Source organism: Diuraphis noxia, unplaced genomic scaffold (assembly GCF_037042655.1).
Source record: "Diuraphis noxia isolate RWA-SAM2 unplaced genomic scaffold, SU_Dnox_SAM2 contig0005, whole genome shotgun sequence".
Taxonomy (NCBI): domain Eukaryota; kingdom Metazoa; phylum Arthropoda; class Insecta; order Hemiptera; family Aphididae; genus Diuraphis; species Diuraphis noxia.
Window position 1 is genome coordinate 6,946,263 of NW_028301715.1, and position 22,132 is coordinate 6,968,394.

Here is a 22,132-nt window from a genome sequence, read left to right on the forward strand (position 1 = left end):
GTAAAATCGAGCTGTCTATGAAGACTAAAAGTAAAACCAAACACCCATTAAATAGGCCCCGCAATAACATTTTGGACAAATCCTTGACCTTGATATTTAAATTATAATACATAACAGTTGTAAATGGTAATTAATTTGGAAGTATTTAGTTTGATTAAATTTATATAAATAATAAACAATAATATTATAAATACAATCATTAAATATATTAAATAGTATATGTATATTTAATAAATATGGGCATTGCATAATATGCATTTAGTAAGATACAAATAATATATAATAATGTAATGGTAATGATAGTAACGATATTATAGTAAAAATATATTAGAATTCAATTGATTCTAATCTTAGTTTAGTTTGTTACAAATTAAAAATTTTAAATATCAATGTTTAGGCTACTACTCGTGAATATTATAACTTTAATGGGAGTTGTTTTAAACGGTGTGCGCGTGTAATGTGTATTACATTTTTGATACTTATGCGCTATTAAAATGAATATTTAACGTTCCCTCCCTTATCATACATACAAAATATGATAATAATTGTTTTTATAATTATTTTTTTATAAATAATAATAAATACGAGTAGGTATACCTTGAATACTTTTTTTCTTAATTTACTCAATATTTTATTATACAATCTATATTATTATTATTGAGTATTTACCACATAGTTTCAACTTTGCGAGTGCTGTATGTACGATAGTGCAGGGTAGTTGAAAAGAAAGTCTATTGAAGGCACTCCAACCCATAACACTGTTTTAAATAATGTATATCTATTTAAAGTATTTATATTTTATATTATTAATATAAGTTTACCTTTTTTGATAAATTAGAATAATATTTATTAGATAATGTGCACCTAGCTATTTATGTTTTGCAGTCATTTGTAGGTAGGTTGTATACAATATACAGATATGAGATTCATGTATCATATAATATAATATTATAGTTTTTTGTCGGATTATCTGTGAGTCATGTCTCAATTATTGTCAGCAAAGATACAGTATAGGGCCACAACTGGGGTGCACCAAAAAAAACGTGTATTGATACGGTTGTCGTCCACGTGCAGTGTCGAGAACAGGAAACGATAAGGTAACATGGAGGACGCATATCGCGAACACGGGCAACACGCTTGTAACCACACGCTTATTTTTTATCTGATTTTGTAACATTCAACATGCCACTCAGAGGAGCATTATTAATTTTTTAAAGGGTCGCCGCCGCATGAAATAATATCTGTACTAATATATAATGATACCTAGGCCGTGGTTTTTTTTTCGCCGAAAAGTTTAAGCTTATTGCCACCGTTTCAAAATATTTTGAAAAATAATGGTTTTTTTTTTACCATTCAAATGAAAAAAAAAATGCAAAAACAATCGATTTAATAAAAAAAAAAATTAAATGTTATGGTGTTTTTAACAAAATCGGTTTCACTCATTAAATCGAATTGAACACCTACTATAGTTTTTAAAATCATTATAGGTTCTTTTTGTGCGATTAAAAATCATTTTTCACATCCATAATTATGTTCTTACTGCAAATAAATAATTTATACTACTAAATTATATACAGGTAATAGGTACATATAATAATCACCCATCAGGAACATCATTTATAAAGTTTTGATTATTATAAATTACAAACTTATACATTTTTATATGCATAGAAATATGTAGACACCTATATAGACACCCATTTGCTTTCATTGAGTTTAATGTTGGTAAAATTAAATACGAAGGCGACTATAAAAATACATAGGTATACTATTTATCATTTCACACTTGTTTCAGAAATTCCAAATGGTAAAGACGGTAATTTTTAAGTAAGTTAATAGATTTCCACTCAATGGTAAGTAACATAGTGTCTAAGTAAAAAAACGTGAATTTACTTTTTATGTTGGATCTTACATTTTTTTTTAAGACAAATCAATAATATCTACTAATCATTATTTTATCTGTTCGTGTTCATGAAATCATTCATAACATAATAAATGATAATAATAATAATAATATATGATATTGATATACATAATATAGGCACTTAGGATAAAAGCTATACCTACAATAATTGTATAACTTAGTGATTTAAATTATTATAGATAGATAACTATTTTAATTAATTTTATCAATTAACTACTATTAACTAATAATTTACAGATATGTTCATTACGAAAATAAACAATTTATAGCCTTTTTCAAGCCTTTTAGCAGACACATACCAAATCATGTTTTGTCGATATTTGTATATTATAATTTTATATATATATTTATTTGAACCATGCTTTGGCTTTAAATTGAATTTACGCTTAGAGTAGTTATCAATGTGCAATACCTATAAAATAATATTAATAATAGCACAGTGTTATACGAAAGGGTTGGAGGAAAGTGCGATTGTAAAATTACTGTAATGTTACTATTATGATGGGTATGGTCGAATTGCACTTGGGTTTAAAAAAGGTAATGGTTGAACTGCACTCGGGTAAAAAACAGGTAGTGGTCGAACTGCACTTGGGCTCAAAAGTATTTCAATAAAATTATCATGCATTTGAAGGGGTTAAACATTTAGTTAACACTCATTTTCCTATAATTATTATATTATATTACATTTTAAGCTCAAATATGAGCTTTCCGCGCGAAGTTCAATAAATCATTTTCATCACCACATCCAAATATACTTATTTGTTTTCATTGATGTTTTAACACAATTAAAAATCGACTCCTACATTTAATGCAGAATACTGACAAAAGACCATCAACAACTCGGTACCAGAAAAAAAAAAAAATAATATTAAAAAATATATTGAATTATTGACTTATATACTCAAAAGCGTATTACCAGGCTAGAATTTTTGAATACAGTTAGTCATTACTACAAAAAATGATCGAAATGACAAAAAATATATATATAATAATGACAATAATTAAATTTGACAATTAAAAAAAAAATGTTTGATAATAATAATAATAATATGTATAGTATAATATAATAATTATAATGTAAATATATATAATTAACATAATGTGATGTTTAAAACAATCATTTTTAACCACCAACGATTAAAATCATTGTCAGTCCTAAGCCTGTAAGTGGGAAGAAAAATGAGTGTTAGCCCTAACCGCTTCAAATGCATGATAATTTTATTGAAATACTTTTTGAGCCAAAGTGCAGTTCGACCACTATCTGGTTTTTACCCGAGTGCAGTTCTCGACCATTACCTTTTTTAAACCCAAGTGCCAAATTCCCGTTTTTCCTTAATTTTTCATTTGTTTTTCACGGCGCTTTTGAAAACTACTGGGAAATTTTTAGTTTTGACCCCCCAAAGTACCATATAGTTCACTTTCCTATCAGAAAAGATACTGTTGAAGAAAATCTAAACATTTTTACTATCCTAAAACGTGGTGACAGACACAAAAAAATAAAAAAACACACATCATTGTAAAATCAATACATTCATTGCTAATCTAAAAAAAGTATTTGAATACATATTCATATTATTACATTTATTCGAATACTTCACAATTTTACAAAATTGAACTGCAGTCTGCAAGCATAAAATGTTATTTTCTATTGGGAATAATAAAAATCTAGCCCGTCTGACTCTAGCAGCACTCGGCGGTTTTATTCTTGTAAATTTAATCAATTATTGATTAAAAAAAAAAATAATCATAATATTTTAAATAATAATCGTCAAATTACAACGAGTAAGGACTATAATTAATTGTGTGAATACAGTCTATGGGGGGGGGGGGGGTTGATCCTCTTGACCCCCCCCCCCCCCCCCCCCCGTAAATATGCCACTGGTTTGTAGGTAATAAGTGAAATTCGACTATCGCGCTTATGATTAATATTTTTTATGATTTAAAGGATGTAAATGATTAGTCAAAAACTTGAGTCAAACTACCTAGTCATCCGAAAATTCTGGGATCCAATTATAGTGAACTGGTTTTAAAAAACCATTTCAACCAAAGTCTAATCCAAATATTACATAGCCGCTGCTTTGAATTAAAAGTATTAAAGTAGATATATCCAATCTTAATTATTATTATATGTTTGAAAAACTTAAACATAAGACTATTAATTTATTAGGTGTTTATAACGTTATATACGAGTTACATAAAGAATCACTTAAAATTTAATGAATCAATATTATTGTGAGATAATAATTGTCACTTAAATACAATTTAGAGGTTCATGATAGGTTAATTACATTTTAGTGAATCATTGGCTATTTTTATGCGACCTTGAATATGAATTCGTTCTAATAATGTTCAGTTTAAATAACTTCAAAAAAAGATTATTATAAAATATAATAGACAATCCAAGCTCTGATCAGAATTATATTTTAAAATACAATAATTATTATTACGATATATTTGCACTATGTAGCCCTGTTGATATATATTTAATGATAAAAAAAAAATATTTTATTGTAGTTTACCAACAGTGATATTAATTTTCAGACAGAGTACTGCGCTCTATGAGACCAACGATATAATATCCTTTCCGTCTGTTACACCCCTTCAGAATCATATCGATCCAAATGAAATTCAATATTCTAGCGCGCTCTGTTATCCTATATACTTTAAGTTTAGTCTTTCAAAAATAATTAAAATAAGAATACTAAAGAAGTGAAAAACAAAATTGAAGTTTGAAATGGATGCAATCTACTACAAGTCAGTATTCTAATACCTAATTATTAATCGGTAACTACCATACGACATTCGGTCAAACAATGATAAACAATAGTTAACAATGAAACCTATAATATTATATTATTATTAATATTATGAGTATTAAACAAAAAAATGGGAAAGTGGATATCACTCTGCTGTACCATAGTGGGTTACTGTAATAGATTGAATTAAATTTGAATCGAATGATATTACATCATTGTATACGAACAACGATTTTGAATTAAAATATTTGATTTTCCGATGGACATTTTTTTTTCTGATAAAGGTAGACAAACTTTTAAGGAATCTTGAATTAAATTATCAAATCTTAGAATTAAAAATAAACATTTTTATGAATTTTTATCTAAGATAATTTGAACATTGCTGTCATTTTTGCGTATTAAGTCAAAATTTGAACTTTGAATGCTTATAAAAAAATCGTGCCTATGTATTTTTAATATTTTTCAACTGCTATTAAAACTATGTGTTGGAAGCCTTATGTTAAATGTTGAAGAGTTTTTACTCAGCCAATACAATTTTATTGACATTAATAGAAAAAAAACTAAAAAAGGTTGAAAAATTAAAATGTCAGTAAATAGTTCAAAACTAATCAAAATATTTTGAAAATTTTACAAAATATAGAAAATGCCTATAAAAACATTCAGTGAAATTTTCAAGTATCTGCGGTTATTTGTTTTAGAGTTACACCAAAATAAGTAAATTGCTAGATGAGAAATCTAGTGAAAATCCAAAGTTGTAACAATTTAAATTTCAAACGCTCATAAAAATGTAATTTGAATTTCTGGTGGACATTTTTTTGTGATAAAGATAAACAAATTTGTAAGAAATCTTGTATTAAATTTTCAAATGTTATATTCTATAAATAATTCAACTTAAGTCGAAATTTTTTGAAAATTGCATGGTGGATAGAATATCATATATTATTCATATATAAACATTCGGTGAAAATTGCATGTATATATGGTTATTTGTTTTAAAGTTACATCAAAAACCAAAATTTTGTCGAAAACTGATTATGTGTAAAATTTTCAGTTTTTCCTTTAATTTTTAGTTTGTTTATCCCAATTATTTAGAAAAATATTGAGAATTTTTTACTTTTGACCCCCCCCCCCCCCCAAAGTACTAACTAGATTCACTTTCTGATCTTACGAAGTACTGAAGTCGAAAATCGAAGCACTTTTACTACCCCAAAACGTGATGTTAGACACAAAATAAAAAAAACACACACACCATGGTAAAATCAATACATTCCCTGCTCCGCTCAGAATCTTAATTGTGATTTTACATTACTTCATGTTTTTAAATATTTGTGTTACCTATTATTAATTAAGAATATGTTAACACACTACAATCTATTTTCCACACATATACGCAATATTTAGCTTGATATTTGCGTTCAGTATAGAAATATAATGTAGTAAAAATAAATAGCCAGAAAACTAAGAATAAATATCAGAAGTAACATGAACATAGCAGTGTTGTTAGCTTTAATATTAGAGTGAATTTATCCAAAATCAAACTTAAAGTTAAGAATTTGTCATGTGTATGGGTCAGAGAGTAAATACAAATTAATGCCTAGTAGGTACGCCTACATCATCTTAATATTATCTACTGGTTTAAAAAAAAAGTATTGCTTTGAATTAAAATTTGAAAATAGTTCAATATTAATATATTATGTTCATTCAGATTTCTAACCGTCTTTATTTTCATAGAAATTCATGTATATAATAAATCGATAAAGTTAGTATATATATCTATGGTTATTGATTAATTATAGAATGAAACTATGAACCTAAACATTTTATTCAATTTCTATTTCTTTAATTTAATTAATACAACGCCGTGTTAGAATACATTCATTAGGTTAATAATCAGTCACCTTAAAGTGATGATTCGATACACTATGAGCCATGAGCCATGCCATAATGGGATTAAACAATGAACATAATATATAAATTGAAATTAGACTTATTAGGCCGTCAGATGTATATAGGCAGGTGATGGCCACAAAGCGGTGTACCTACAATATAATAATGAATTGATGTTAGGGGTGATTAGTACCCATAACGAACACTTTGGTTTATTATTAAATTCGACCATGTTACTTAGATTTAGGGGAAGCAATAGCTATAACGATTAATGAGTAACGACGCATAAATATCATTAAACTAATTTATAAAATCTATGCCAGGTGAAAACAATTTTAAATTAGGTAAAACACAAACACATGTTTCATAGCCAAGTCAAACATTTAGGTATTTATTTTTGACTGGGTTCTATACTTACCTAGAAGTAAATATCAATACACTGGTATATTTTTGATTAACTTAATTAATTATAGTTCTATACTAGTAGAATATAATACGTCCTATATCCTATACTCTATACTCAGTTTGCTCTATAATATTTGTTATTTTAATTGATAGTAAACAGTATTTATCAAAGTCGAATTTGTCAAAATTCATATTACAATAGGAGAATAAAATAATATGTCTTTCATAATTAATCACAATCTTACACTTTTCCGATACCTAAGTTGCATACATTATTAAATATTAAATAATAACGTTCAACATATTATTATACATTTAATATAAGTAGACAGGTAAATGTACCTATATTAAATCTATATACTTACTTTATTAGGACTCCAATTATTTGTGTGTTATAGTGCAAATTACCGAACATATTGATATTTTTTTTTTGTTAAAAACTTTTAAGATCGGTGCCTCTATTTACCAAAAAAGATAAAAATATAATATGATGGGAGTAAAAAGCGAATTTTAGTTGATAAAAATAAGTATAAAGTTTGTCATATTAATAATAATATTATTATAGTCACGGAGGTACATCGCCGTTGGTCGTCATAAAAATGAAAAATTATTGCAATGTCATGTGAGATGTTCCATATAAAAACGCTATTGTGTACATTAGTATTTTTTTATTATTATTATGCGCGTATTTTTTCTGGCCCGTTTGGTTTTAATCATAAACAAACAATGGTCGAGTTGTGGGACAGAGTGAAAGGGTCGCTCGTTAAAGGCGGTCGTCCACTGGTGAAATGGACCGAAAGGGCCTTTAATTGACAAAGGCCGCGACGCGTGTGGACTGAGGCTATTATTTCGGGCCGTGCGTACGGCAGGAAACCGTACGCCGCCGACTTTCCATTCCGAAACGGAAACCCATAGAGATTAGTCATGTTCGAAAACTCGTCGTCGTGGTGGTCGGCGAGTGGGTGCAGTATTTGGTATGGGGTGCCGAAGGAGTCGGGGCAGATAGTGGGCAAGAGTGAGCGTATCAAAGAGTCTATATAACATTGCTGAGTGTGGGTATGGTGGGTGGTGGCACTGGTGGCAGAGAAACGACATGTGATATGGTATCGACGACAGACAAAAGTAACCATACCATACGTACGCACTTCGATTTAATTCACTGGTAACAATTATAATTATTATTGTCATAAATTCTCTTTATTATGTAAAATAACGTTCTACTATTGAGGGGTGATATGTATATAAATATATATGTATACCTATATTGTGATTGGTGACAATGGAGCACTGCACGTGTTAATACACGTTCAAATAATAACTTTCCAAAGTGCTAGTCTCAATAGTTGTTTTAAATATATATTTCAAACTCCATTACTATTGTAATTACATAATATTTTTTTAAATATAGTTTACTATGTAATTAGAATAGTTATTAGTTGTTCTGTATAGTGTATGTGTATGTATAATATATATACAATTTCGTTTTTTTACATATATTTTTTCAATTCAATTGGTAAAAGCAAAAAAATTGTATTGGTTGAAGGGATTTTGTCGTTTCAATTGGTATAATTTATTAATATTACGTTTAAAATATTATACATGGATTGGGTGAAGAAATTGATTGATTATGAACATACGAGCGATGCATATTGAACGTGTAATATGAGTAAATAAACATTAAATATAACTATAAAAGTGCGAGTTCAATTCCCTGTCATACCCCATAGCTGTATCTGCCGATGCACTATTGGAAAAATAAATAAAACTACCATTATTTACTGGTTGGTGGGTTTTCTCGGGTTTGATTACATATCTTGAGTCAAATGTTTTATGGTGCCGAGGTTAACGTGCGCGTGGTGAAGGGTGAAGGGTGGTTACGAATGAAAGCTTCGAGACAAAGCGCTCTGGGTAAACAAAAAAAAATAAAAATGTATATAATATTTTATTTATTGCTAATAGGGATGGACTGCAGTCGTTTGGCGAGGGGGCTGGGGCCATTAATCATAACCGAGTTAACTGTGGCCCCCTCCCACCATAATATACAGACTCGCCTATGTGAAATTTTATATTGCATTGTTCGACTCGATGACTGTCACGAAGAGACACCTCGGCTTGTATCTACGGTTTATTGCAAAAAGGGATGTCAGTAACGCTATAAATATACGTTCCACAGTCAACTGCCGCCAGGCCAACACCCGCGTGAGTATAGGTACCGAAGTAAACACGATAATCAATGTTTATTTTTTTTACCACTATTATATTATGCATACAGATACCTGCCTATATATTTCGATTACATTAATGTATATTCGGCCTGCTGTGGCTGTCGATGGAATAATAGGGGCAATTTTTTTCTTGCGTGTTACGATAAACCTACAATTTTAAGTAGGTATATACAAATGAGTAGGTAAATGCCACTCATAAATCATACATTAAACCAATCTAAAAAACCTGAGTGAATGATGGGTGAGGTGGATTCTACAGCAACCTATTTTCATAAAAATGTCATACATGCAAGTATATAGATTAATATATTTATACACAGTTTGCATTACACTAATTATACACGCGTATTAAACAATTAAATATATTATAATAATAATTATGTTTGTGAACACATATTTTAATCTTTAAATGTTACTCTAATCAGCGACAGCAGTAAAAAAGGGTTCAATCTTCAAGTTTTGAGGCTAGTTTTTACTTAAAAAATGGGATCTAATGAGTACTACTTATGTAGTCCCAGTTTTTAAAAATAGTTGGAATGAAGAAAAATCTAAGGAAATTATCGGAAATATTTATGCAACCATTGCCGTTTTTGACAAAATAGATTTTTTTTTATCTATATCATAATTCAGAAATGAATGACCGCAGAAACTTTAAATTCTTACTAAAATATAAAATATTTCCACTACTATTTTTTATGCGCGTTTACGAATGAATTTTTTGATTCTAAGTCGAAAAATTTTAAAATGTAATTGGTAATAGTCAATAAGTTCTTTATAACTCATAAGTTATTGGTACAGCAATTTACAATTTTTGATATAGGCATAAAAATACGCACATTTTTTTATATCGACATTTCACGTTTGATAATTCAAACTTTGACAAAATCGTTTATTTAAACGAAAAATAATGGTTATGTTCCTAATAATTTCAGTTATTCTGTTGTAATTTAAAAAATATTAACTGTAGAGACTATATAATATTTAGACTTAATTATTATGTTGTATTTTTACTATAAATCTATAATCACATTTCACACCTTTGAATAATATGCAAATATTATATTATATTCATTGATAATATAATTGTTAATAATATTGTTTATAATAGTTCATTATTAAGGGAATATAAAAATAATAAATATCTGAGGTAGATAAATGTTTTAAATATTTTTTCTATTTTAAAATGTGCCCAAATAAGTAGTCATTTCAGTAAATGTCTAATCACTGGTGAAATTAACGTTGATGCAAATAAATGAATAACATACCTGATTTCGATGACGATCTAAATGAATCTGATATGGAAGATGGCAAATATGACGATGATTTTCCAACAGAAGATAAACCTGTTGAAATTATTGAAAGAAATATTTAATTAAATATGTTTTTACTAAACAAATTAACTAGTGTACTGTATGCAATAACTAATAAGAGTGCTTATAAAATATAATATAATATAGGTATAAACATAGATTTTACGTCTAGACTGTAAAGGAGGTATGTATTTACTCGGGAAAAAAACGTTTTAAAGTTTTAATGAGAAATGACTTTTTAATGATAAATTATTTGTTTCAATTATTTAAATTAATACCTAGCAATTCTATAATATTATAGAATAGTATAATATTGTTATATAATTTTATACTGGTTTGTATTATGAAAAATTCGGTATGTTTAAATTTAATGTAACTATTATTTGGTAGTTTTACAAGCGTTTATTTAAATTATAAATTAATAGCTGAGTGCAGATAGAATAGCTGCAATGTGATTATCAACAAGTTTTTTTTCTGATATTAAAAATACATAGCTTATTACTGGCCACGCAAATCAAATCGGTAATCATCCAAAAATATTTCAAACCAATAACTATTTTTTTTTTATGGTTTTTACATAAATTTTTTTAAACGTGTTTTAGTTTGTGAAGATTTTAGAGCTGATATATAATTTATTAAGAAGTACAAAATTTGTTACGTAAAAGCCATATATTATTAAATTAGTTATTATTTAACTTTATTCGTTGTAATAATAAAATAGTAAAATATAGATAATATATAATTTTTGTCAACAATTATTGCTGTTAGTCATCCGTATTTTTTAAACTCTATAGGTATTTGTTGAATATTCATTTTTGGTAATAACTTATTATTTACTTATTAATGTTTTCACAATATCATACGTTTTACCGCAAATAAAAGTGATATGTGAATTTCAAGATACTATTATATAGTAGCGAGCTATGGTTAAACTTTTGACTATGATGTTTATAGAAGTTTGAACAGTATTTTTGTTAAAAACGTGTGAAATCATCGAAAAAAATGTTACAAAGAACCTAACTACGTTTCTCGGCTTTGTACTCTAATTCAATGCCAAACGGGAAAAAAAATCTATTAGATGTGAAGAAAAATTCCCGAATAGGAATGATTGGCGAGGCGGTATAGGATGGCGGCCATTTGACTGACGACAGTATCCATGGTAACAGCATGTGACCCTCATACCGATGGGTTGACAGTTTTTCCCCCTTCCGTAAAACTGTAAAAGCGAACGGAGATAAACACACTATTGTCAATGTGGAGGGGGGCGCGTGGCTCCCCTTTTCACTCGCATCACAGCTATACATTTATAGTTTATACTAATTCAATATCATACCCATGAACAAAACATATTATATTATATACACGGGTGAAATATATTTTTCGTCTACGCCCACAGATTTATACGGATTATTATTTTTAATGTAATTTTTTCCTATAGAACGTACCTATACAAGATTATTCGATAATGACGAGGCTGTTTTCTGTTTATAACATATATATATATGTTATATGTATAGGTAAATAATATATTATAAATAAAATATGTTTCACATCGTATTTATTTCAAATTATTTTTTATATATTAGTGATTTTAGTATATTTATATAAAATGTTTTTTAAGATTATATTTAAATAAATTCTTTTTTAATTTATCACTTGAAAAAAAATGTAGGTACATTGTTCAGTCACCTATATAACAATTTCGTTAATTTTCGTTCTTTAAGATAATTTAATATTGCTATTGAGATAGATTATGCGTATATATAATAGATTTATAAAAGAATTGAAATCTAAGTCCTATTATTTAAACTGTGAAAAAAATTATGATAAACATGTACTTTGTACAAATGAATAAATTTAGGTAGCAAGGTAGGTGGTATGCGGATTCTGAACTACGGAGTTTTCAATGTAAAACACAATCCGTGGGCTCTGATAATAAATTTATACGCGCAAAATGCAACCCACAACGAGAATCCTTTGCGTCTACATACCATAACACTAAATAGTTAATTGGTGTACACTACCGCAGAATGCAGATTGCATACTAATTATGAAACTAATTAAAATTAAATTAATATAACATATCAACGAAATTAATCTATACAACAAACACATTATTATGTGTAATTTGCAAACAGTATTACAGACTACAGTTAGGAAATGATATAATGTAGTCACAAGATATGCCATAGCTTTAATATATAACATCGTTATAGCTATTATTGGTGATGGATAATAAGTTGCATGTAACTATTCTATATTATATGTTATTACTTATTAGTTATTTTATACGTTAATTATGTATATTGATAAGAAATTTCGATAGTAGATAATAGAGTTAAATAAAATTGTATTCTAATCAAATCATAATTTAGTTTATAGTAGAGTTAAGTGTGTAAATATGGTATATTTTAATTAAAGTGAATTTTAGTACAAGAATTATATTCTATATTTGCGTTCATAAAATAACTATAATTTTCAAGAGTAGATATTTGTAAAATTACTGTAAGATGTAATAAATGACATATATTTTACCATTTGATGTAGACGAAGGTAAATGCATCAATCCTGAGCTTTTATCATATCTGCTATTTGATGAATCAATGTCTAGAAAAACAAAAAATTATAGTTTAAAATACATTTTTTTAAATAAATTTATAAATGTGTAGAAAGAAACATATTATAAATAAAATGACAGCGTAGTATTATGTAGATTATATATAATTATATACCAATAACATAAATACTTTACTATGATTAAAAAGTAATTATTCATCGCTGAGTATTAAATCAAAATAAACTAACTACTGTATATTGTTAAAAACATTAATAATATTGATGTCGAGGGAAATTAATACCCTAAAGTCCGAACCAAATAAAACACAATAACTAATAAATCAAACATGGATATTAACTGGAAAATGAAATAATATGTTATCTGTGCATTAGTTAATAATTTTAGAAAGAAAACATATTTTTCACTAATTATTCAAAAGTATAACATTTTACGATAAAACATGAGCGTCTGGAAAATGGTTTTAAATAGATATTTTAATTTTATTTTGTTAAATAACATTTCTTTTGTGTCAAATAAAATGCACCAGGAAAGCTAACCGGAACACCGGAAAAGGATACTATCGTTGCGGCTCGTCGCCTGGAATCGGTATAAATGTTTCGGAGGTTTTCTTTTTATCATGTCTATGTTTTTTTTTCTATATTTGTTTATAATGATAATTTTCTCTCTTTTTATGTAGGGTATATACATTATTTTCCGTTTACATCAACAAAATAATTATCTAAAAAGGTGTTGAAAAAAAAACGACAAAAGCGTTAAAAAAAATAATAGAAGAAAAATAAAACATTTGAAAGAAAAAGGATTCCAATCCAATAATCGTAAATTCTTGCATTTATAACAAGAAATACGATTTGCTTCAAGACATTCTTATATTCTATTTAGTAATTGCTAAATAAATTCCAAAATTCTTTGATCAGAATATAATACTCAAAATAATTGATTTATTTTATATATAATGCATAAATGTTGTTTACAATTATAATTAATCAGCATTAAATAATATTAAAAACTCAATATTCAATACAACCTATTCAAAATGTTCACCAAACTTAGTTCATATTCTACTTCAACATTCGTAGGTATTGTCTTAAAAATGCATTCAAATTATTCAATGTATCATCTACGTGACTATTATAGCTCCATCAAAGTTTGATATAATTTATATTCTGAGCGAAGTTCTCCTTATACATACGGCTATTTTTATTTTGTTTACATAGTTAATAAATTATAGACTCGAAAAGTTGTATTGATTATCTCAATAACTTATAGGAATGTCAGAAGTTGACCATCGAATGCCGATTTCGAAATTTTATAGAAATGTGTTTTTGAGGTTCTATCAATTTGTCGATGGACATATATTCACTAATTGATAATTGATTTACCTAATTTACGAGATTCTGATACATTTTGGCAAAGGTGGGCATTATAACTTATCAAAAAGATAAAGATAAGTTAAAAATTTATTTAAACAATTTTTTTTTAGATATATTTGTACTTAACTGGTTAGTTATTTTAGTTTTAAACTTTTAAGTTTATCTTTTAAAACTGTTATAGATGTAACTTAATTTTTTATAGTTAATTATCATTATCTTAGAGTTAAGTTAATTTTCTAATTTGCTTCTCGTATAATACGAGACAAACAGATATTATTGATTTGTTAATTTATTACTTTTTATTAATTACTTTCTCTTATAACTAAAACAATAATTTATCAATTTAGATTTATTATGTAATTATAAAAATTAATGTTTTATTTTTTTTTTATATAAATTAAAAAAATAGAAAAAAACATTTAAGTATGTAATAAAAATAAATAATCTTTATAATAGAATTTTAAATAGTTTAGAAAATTATCTATTTACCTATTATTATATTTATGATTTCTAAAAATGTAAAAAAAAAATGATGAAGTACCTATGTAAAATAGATACTATATTATACCATGTATTTTCAAGGAAGGAAATGATAATCATAAAAGGATTATGTGCATGGTCTGATATGGTCGTCGGAAGTGGACTGCAATAATAAAAACCGATGTCCCTGGCATATCATTAAAAAGCATTTTCTTTTTTTTCTTTTTATTCGTTTTCACTTTTTATATTTTTGCTAAAAAGCCACAACGGATGTACTCAATTTTCATTCACTCTCCTCCCACACCCAGGCATCCCTTTACCATCTCTTTCCTATTCGTTTCCGAACGCCCGGTGAGAAAATATATTTAGGTATATAGTATATATTATATAATGTATTGTGTGTTTGAGCTCAGTGCAATTGTTCCAAAATACGCCATTTTTTCTCAAAGGGCCAAAAGCGCAAAACCACTGAAGGATGACGACCGAAAGTTGTTTCCATGGAAACTGTTTTCTTCTTTTTTAACTTTATTTTCTATGAAAACGACAATACTTTAGAATACGGTATACTGTTTGGAGATTTTCAAAGATATATATATATATTATTAAGTACCTACCTATAATAATTGTGTTGTTTTTTAAGAAATTAATTTATATTGTTCATACAATATGATAGAATTTTTGTGTATTATTATATTTACATTTTGCATGTAAACTGATTTCTAGAGTATTTAAAATGAACTGTTGTAAAGCAAACTTACAATTGTTTCGTTTGTCAGTATTATTTTGCTCATCCTGAAATAAATCGAGTGAATTGGTAGTTGGATGAGTAGACACTGGCGTCCTAGATGACGGTGCTGCTGGACAAAAAGGAGATGTACCTAGGTCACACGATGATAAATAACTTCCACGATCCTGTAACGCGGCTTTTGCCTTTTCTACTGACTGTTTGAGTTGCTCAAACGTGGAATTACACGCAAACCTAACAATAAATTTAATTAATAATTAATAATGAATTATTATTACTGATGTTATATTACTATTATTTATATAATTGAAACTTCAAGTATCTCAAAATACAAAATAATTTCTAAAATAAAGTTAATGTATTTACTAAGTTATTACGTTTCCTACCTTTAAAAACATTTGTTCATAATAATAGACGTTGCTATTACTTATTAATCGATATAAATAAATTAAAAGGTTTTGTTTACCTGTACGCACAACTAGCCACTCCTACCGATGGCCATTGCGGAGTAGCAGTAGGAAGACAGTCATTTTCTGTTTTTATACTTGGCGGTGATGACATTGCCACCCTTTTTAGGTCTAACGCACTTTGGTACGAACATGTGCTTTCGTACATCATTGAGTATAACTGAAACAAACATAGAACTGTAAGTATTAATATTATATCATAGTGTTGATTTAATTTTAACTAAACAATTCTATATTTATTTATATTGACTAGACCGCTTTAATAACCAAAATACTTGTCTAATAAGTCGATTAGACAGCGTTAAAAGCATTGTAGAGTTATTTATAGAAGAGATAATCAGTAGTAAAATGAGTAAGTTATCAAGTTAAACAAAAAAGTATCTAGTATCAGTGGTATCTAATATTGAAAATAAGTAAGTCAAAAGATTTATGTTATATTTATTTGTTCAATACCTACATATTATGGTATTAATGTTTTCGTAAAATCTACTTTATTACATTTGATTATTTTAAATCTTAAATTTTTAATTAATAGGTAAGTATACCAGTTTTAACGTGAAATTTAGTAAGTTAGTTTTCTGATTAATTTTAAATCATATTCATTGTTATTAGTGTTTTTAGTAATACATTGTTATGATATGTATGTTTAGGCAGTTCGTATTACCTAATTTGATAATGAGACCATTATCAAATAAGTCATTCACTTTAGCTCAGCGATCATTTTAGTACAGACTTTATAAACCTTTATCCAGATTTATCCAGATTTATCTATATATACATGTGAAAACTCTAAAGTAAATAGTATAAAATATTCTTTACACTTTGAAATTACAAAAAATATAAAATATAAGACACTAAAAAATATGTATAAAGAACTGTAAAATGTAATGTACTAAGGTCAAAGATGATGATGAATAATTTAAATCTTAAATGCAGGTGGAAATATTTGGACCCACAATATAGTCATTCTATGTGGGACTTAAGTGTTAAAAATGAGTATTTTTTAAAACAAAAATAAGTAGTATAATAGCTTTTTAAACATTGATAAAGAATCTTAAATAGTTTTTAATTAGTATTTACGATGACTGTAGTAATAAACATGGCAAGCCATAAATAATAATGTCATTCGCTCTACTCCCCCTTTTTCACTAACTGCCTTATTTGTAATTACAACTGTTTTAATACTATTTATGATACAACTAAAGAATCAAAACACGTACGCTTTTTATACATGATAAAAAGGGTCAGTATATGCATATGTTTAGAGGGTTGTTTTGTCCTTACATGCCGTTATAATTTATTGGCTTGAGTTTTTGGAATAACTTTCCACACCATAACTTATTTTCCTGTGCGGTATATTTTAGTGTACCGTTTTTTGTTTTTTTTTCGGAATTGCTGGGTAAAAAACCATCCATATATATATATATATATATATATTATTCAACTATAAATAATAAACGTGTGATTGCAGTTAAAGTAGCGCTAAATATTTTTTAACCCTATTTCCGACCTTTCGTCGCCACCGACAGAATTTAACCTGTTTCAACCACAACAACTTGGAGACACCCATTAGGAAAACCAAAAAAATATTTATTTTTTTTGTTCTATTGTTGAATCAATATTTTTATAGGTAGTTACGTATAGGCGTAGTTGCCCAAAACTAAAATATCTGCAAGTTAAAATTATGAATGTATAGTTATACAAGACATATTTTATTTAGTTAAATTTATTAATAAAAAATGTAATTTGATTTAAAATAAAATATAATATTTAATCAGATGAAGATTCTTGTGACGTATTAGATATGTCTTAAATAAATATTTATTATTCTAATTTCAACAAAATATTTATTAATACAATAAATAATGTATTTATTTTTACGTTCAGTAAAATTAATAACTTCACACTTTGAATTATTTTTTTACTGTTGTAACTATAACCTAACTTAATGTTTTGAACCATTATAATATAAAATAATTATTTTGTTATCCGTTAATGAATACGTCCCCTAAACCCCCCATTAAAATTGACGCCTAGTGTATAGTAATGGTACACCCTCCGCACGTGCAGTGTTTTGTGAGTGGTGATATATAAGATGTGCTTTTAAACAAACCTAAAATATACAATAAGAGCTTATAATAATATAAATCATTTATTGTATTATTAATGTTAAAATGTCTGATACAATCAAAAGAAACCCAAAGAATAATTTCTAAAATTATTATAATTATATAATATATTATATAGTCTATAAGTATAGTCACACTCATTATTTCGAAAAGTTTTTAATATTATTTTATTTTTTGAAGTATGGCATTACAATACAATACAATATTTCACAAAAAGTTCTGATAAAATAGAGCATACCTATTTATTAATTTAAATTTAAAAATATGAAGCAAACATTTGTTTGCAAGTATTTTACGCTACTTATTGGACTTTGATACTAAATATGACTGCTGCAATACAAGTATATTGATTTTTTGTTCAATGTATTATATGTAGAATCATTAAAATCTAAGTTCCTTTCTAATCTCACGATAAATGCAATCGATATTAAGTTCAATTATTAAACAGAGAATAAGAGATTTATAAAATTGAATGTGCCTATATACCTATACGGCTATACATACCTAATTTATTTTGGGAAATAAGTATGAGTGGTGTCGAGTGGCCCATGTGTGAATCCCGCCCCGTAAAGTGTATTGTTCCATAACATGACACATATAAACTTAAAATACTTGCAAGTAATAATTAATTAATTAATGGTTGGAAATTTTATTTTTATTTATTGGTAAATATAACGAAAAGTTATTCTATTTCGGAATATGAAATTAAATTATTAAAATAAAAATTTCATAATTATTTAAAGATAAAATAATCATGAATTATTTAAAATATATTATAAATTCTTTTTTAAAAAAGCTGGAATTTCCCAGAATAATCTGTGTAGACACTTAAATTATTCACATCAACTTATTCACCAAATAAGCATCTTGAATGCTCTTTTATAAGCAAATACTTTTCAGTAAGTGTTTCATAGAGTTGTTTAAATTTTCATTTGCATATAAAACGCGCGAGTAGATAGGGTCTGAAGGTCATATGCCTATACACTTATATATATATAATGCTAAATATTAGCATTTAGCACTTATCTACCAATATTATAAAATATACAATATGCAAATTATAAATTATAATTTATAATTATATAATTATATGGTTAATATAGTCTAATACATAATATATTAAACTATTAGAAGTTTTATTTATACTAAATTATATAATATCAAAAACACCTTTGGATCGATCTCATTTTGTATTAGAGTACTTAAAAAGTAGAAACATAACATTATATGCAAATTTTTATACTATAAAACTATATATATGCATAACTTATTTTTTCTTTATAAATTGATTGTAAAGTCATTTGCAAATTATTTAGAAGGAATTTTCCATTTAAATGTCAGAAATTTACTAAAATACGCTAAACTATAACATACAGGTATCTACTTAAATATCATTTATAAATTATATTATGTGGTTTTGATTGATTGTAATTATTTATGATATTCATAGTAGGTACTTATACATAATATAATATTCCTAATATTCCTATATTCAACAATCTATAATATGTTTTTCACTTGTTTAGAAATATAAATTAATATTATATAAGCTCACGTTCAAACATTCTTGTATATAGTTATAAAAAATATACCACTGTGCTGTAATAATTATACTATAACGCTCATCAGAGCGTATAAGTATCAAATTTCTCACGTGAAATTGTGTGTTAGAAATGTTAATTTTCGTATCTATATTTTTCAATACATTTTTCGTTCAACGTGAATTTGTTTTTTTGTATTATTTCATGAATAAAACGTGTACATTGAAAAAAAAATCATATTATGTAGCACTGTATAAATGTATAATATACGAAAAAACAATATTTATTTGATAAATAATAAATAATCGATTTTACTGCCTGACGAAATCTATTTTTATATTATTATTGGAAACGATAATTGCTACTCAATATGTTCACATTGTTTTCTCCTCTCCCCTCAAAATTTTTTGTAATTCATTTTTATTATCACTAATTTATATCATTTTATCGGTCACTCATTCCGATTTATATATAGTGTAGTTGAAGTAGTTTTTGCCTTACAAATGTAGTATGCCGTAAAGTGCTGACCATTTTGAGTGGTATTCTAGTTACGAACAAAATTGTATGTCAAAGGTCTAAAACTGGTAGTTGCAGATCGTGAAGGAGTGATACGATTTTCCCCATAAAAAATTTAACGAAAATTGTTTGTCCCTGTTTAAGTAAAATAAAATATGGCATATAGGTAACTACCATGCACGATACATAGGAGGTGTTACCTACAGGTATAACTATTAGTAAAAATATATTATTCGATTTACATCGTCAATTCACACTCTTTTATTTATACTTAATAAATACTATATAAATAGGTGTTTATAAAATAGTTAACCTGCAATACATTTTTTTTTTAAACTATAAATCTATAACCTATATGACTACAGAAAAGTTGTAGACGTAATATAATAATAATATCATACTAAAATACATTTCATGATCGTATTATAGGTATAATATTAGAGTTGTTTACCTGTGAAAAATCGTCCGAGAAACTGTGATTTTCCGTTCAAAGGTCAGTAATCGTCATGCAATCTGAGCGCGACCGTCAGTAAATGGATATAAAAACGACACGAGCAAAAAATCGCAAATTCGACATAATCGCCGAAAGTATCGTTAACGACCACGGTAGACTGTCGTACGCGATCCAAGGGAATCGGTTTAAACGATCGCGGTTGGTTACACGTGATAACGACAACAATAATTTTATATATTGTATGCGTATAGATGACACGATACTGTATAATAAAGTTATTGTTGTTGTTACGATGATGGCCACCGGACCATCGTTTTTCGCACCGGACACGCCGTTCGGAAGTCTATTTTCCGGCAGTTCCCGTCTCGTCGAAACCGCAAAAGCACTCGTTAGCTGCAGCGCTGCAACAGTCAGATATCGAGCGTCGATCGTATAAACGAATACTATCGTAGCGTAGCTGTATTTATTGACACAATAATAACGACCGCGGATTATACGGCGAACTCGTCGCAGGTGTATCTCGTGATGAACCGCGCGGATATCGCTGCGGTACCCTATAAGTAGTAACAGTCACACTAGTGGACGAAAATCGCCCATATAATACTAAAACATACAATAAAATATATTACCGCGGTTATGTAGGTATATACATAATATACCTATAAAATCTGTCGCGTGCCGTGTACGACGACGACGTATTAAGCGCGCGCGGTCACTGTAATACGAACACCCACACTGGCGGCGGTGGTCTGCGTACGTGGTATCGCACGAACTCGCGGGCCCGTACGACTATATAATGATCCGATAATTAAATTTAACTGGCGTCCCGGTTGCGCGCTCGGGGGGTGGTGAACGCCATCCGACAGCGATACGCCCGGCGGTTCCGATTGGTCGGAAACGGATGCGCGCACGCGCGTCGCGTCCTACGACGAGTTTTCCGCCGACCCCCACAGCCGCCGCCGCCGCCGGATGACATTGTCCTTCTTTTTCTGCCGCAGCTAGGGATTCTCCAGGCGGCGGCGGTGGTGACGCGCGCTACCCCCCTTTCGTTTGTCATGGAGTTTCCCACACCCCTCCCAAATCTATCTACCCAGCTCGACCCATCGTCACGTCTATCCTACGCCCCCTTTCCGCCCGTCCCTCACGCCACACACCGCCGAAATAGGATCATCCGTACAAATGGCGCTCGATAAAGGGCCACCGTTATGATATTATTATTATTAAATGTATATTTTATATTATTATTATCTATATATACACCCGCAACATCTCCAATAAGAGAAAATATCGTTTCGACGACTCGATATTCGTATATTATACTTGTACTTATACGTTTACGGAAAAT

General features: G+C 28.0%; 1 protein-coding gene across 1 annotated transcript in view; it reads right to left on the bottom strand.

The window, feature by feature from the left end:
* The window catches only part of LOC107162611 (DNA-binding protein D-ETS-3), a 58,580-nt gene extending 37,025 nt beyond the window's left edge, over nt 1-21,555 (bottom strand). Inside the window, exons 1-5 of the mRNA XM_089229268.1 lie at nt 20,785-21,555; nt 16,147-16,307; nt 15,694-15,914; nt 13,043-13,114; nt 10,463-10,540 (exon numbers count right to left, since the gene is read on the bottom strand). Of these exons, the coding sequence (XP_089085394.1) occupies nt 10,463-10,540; nt 13,043-13,114; nt 15,694-15,914; nt 16,147-16,298 (523 nt within the window). The 5' untranslated portion in view covers nt 16,299-16,307; nt 20,785-21,555. The remainder of the gene's footprint in view (nt 1-10,462; nt 10,541-13,042; nt 13,115-15,693; nt 15,915-16,146; nt 16,308-20,784) is intronic.
* Nucleotides 21,556-22,132: the final 577 nt, after the last annotated feature.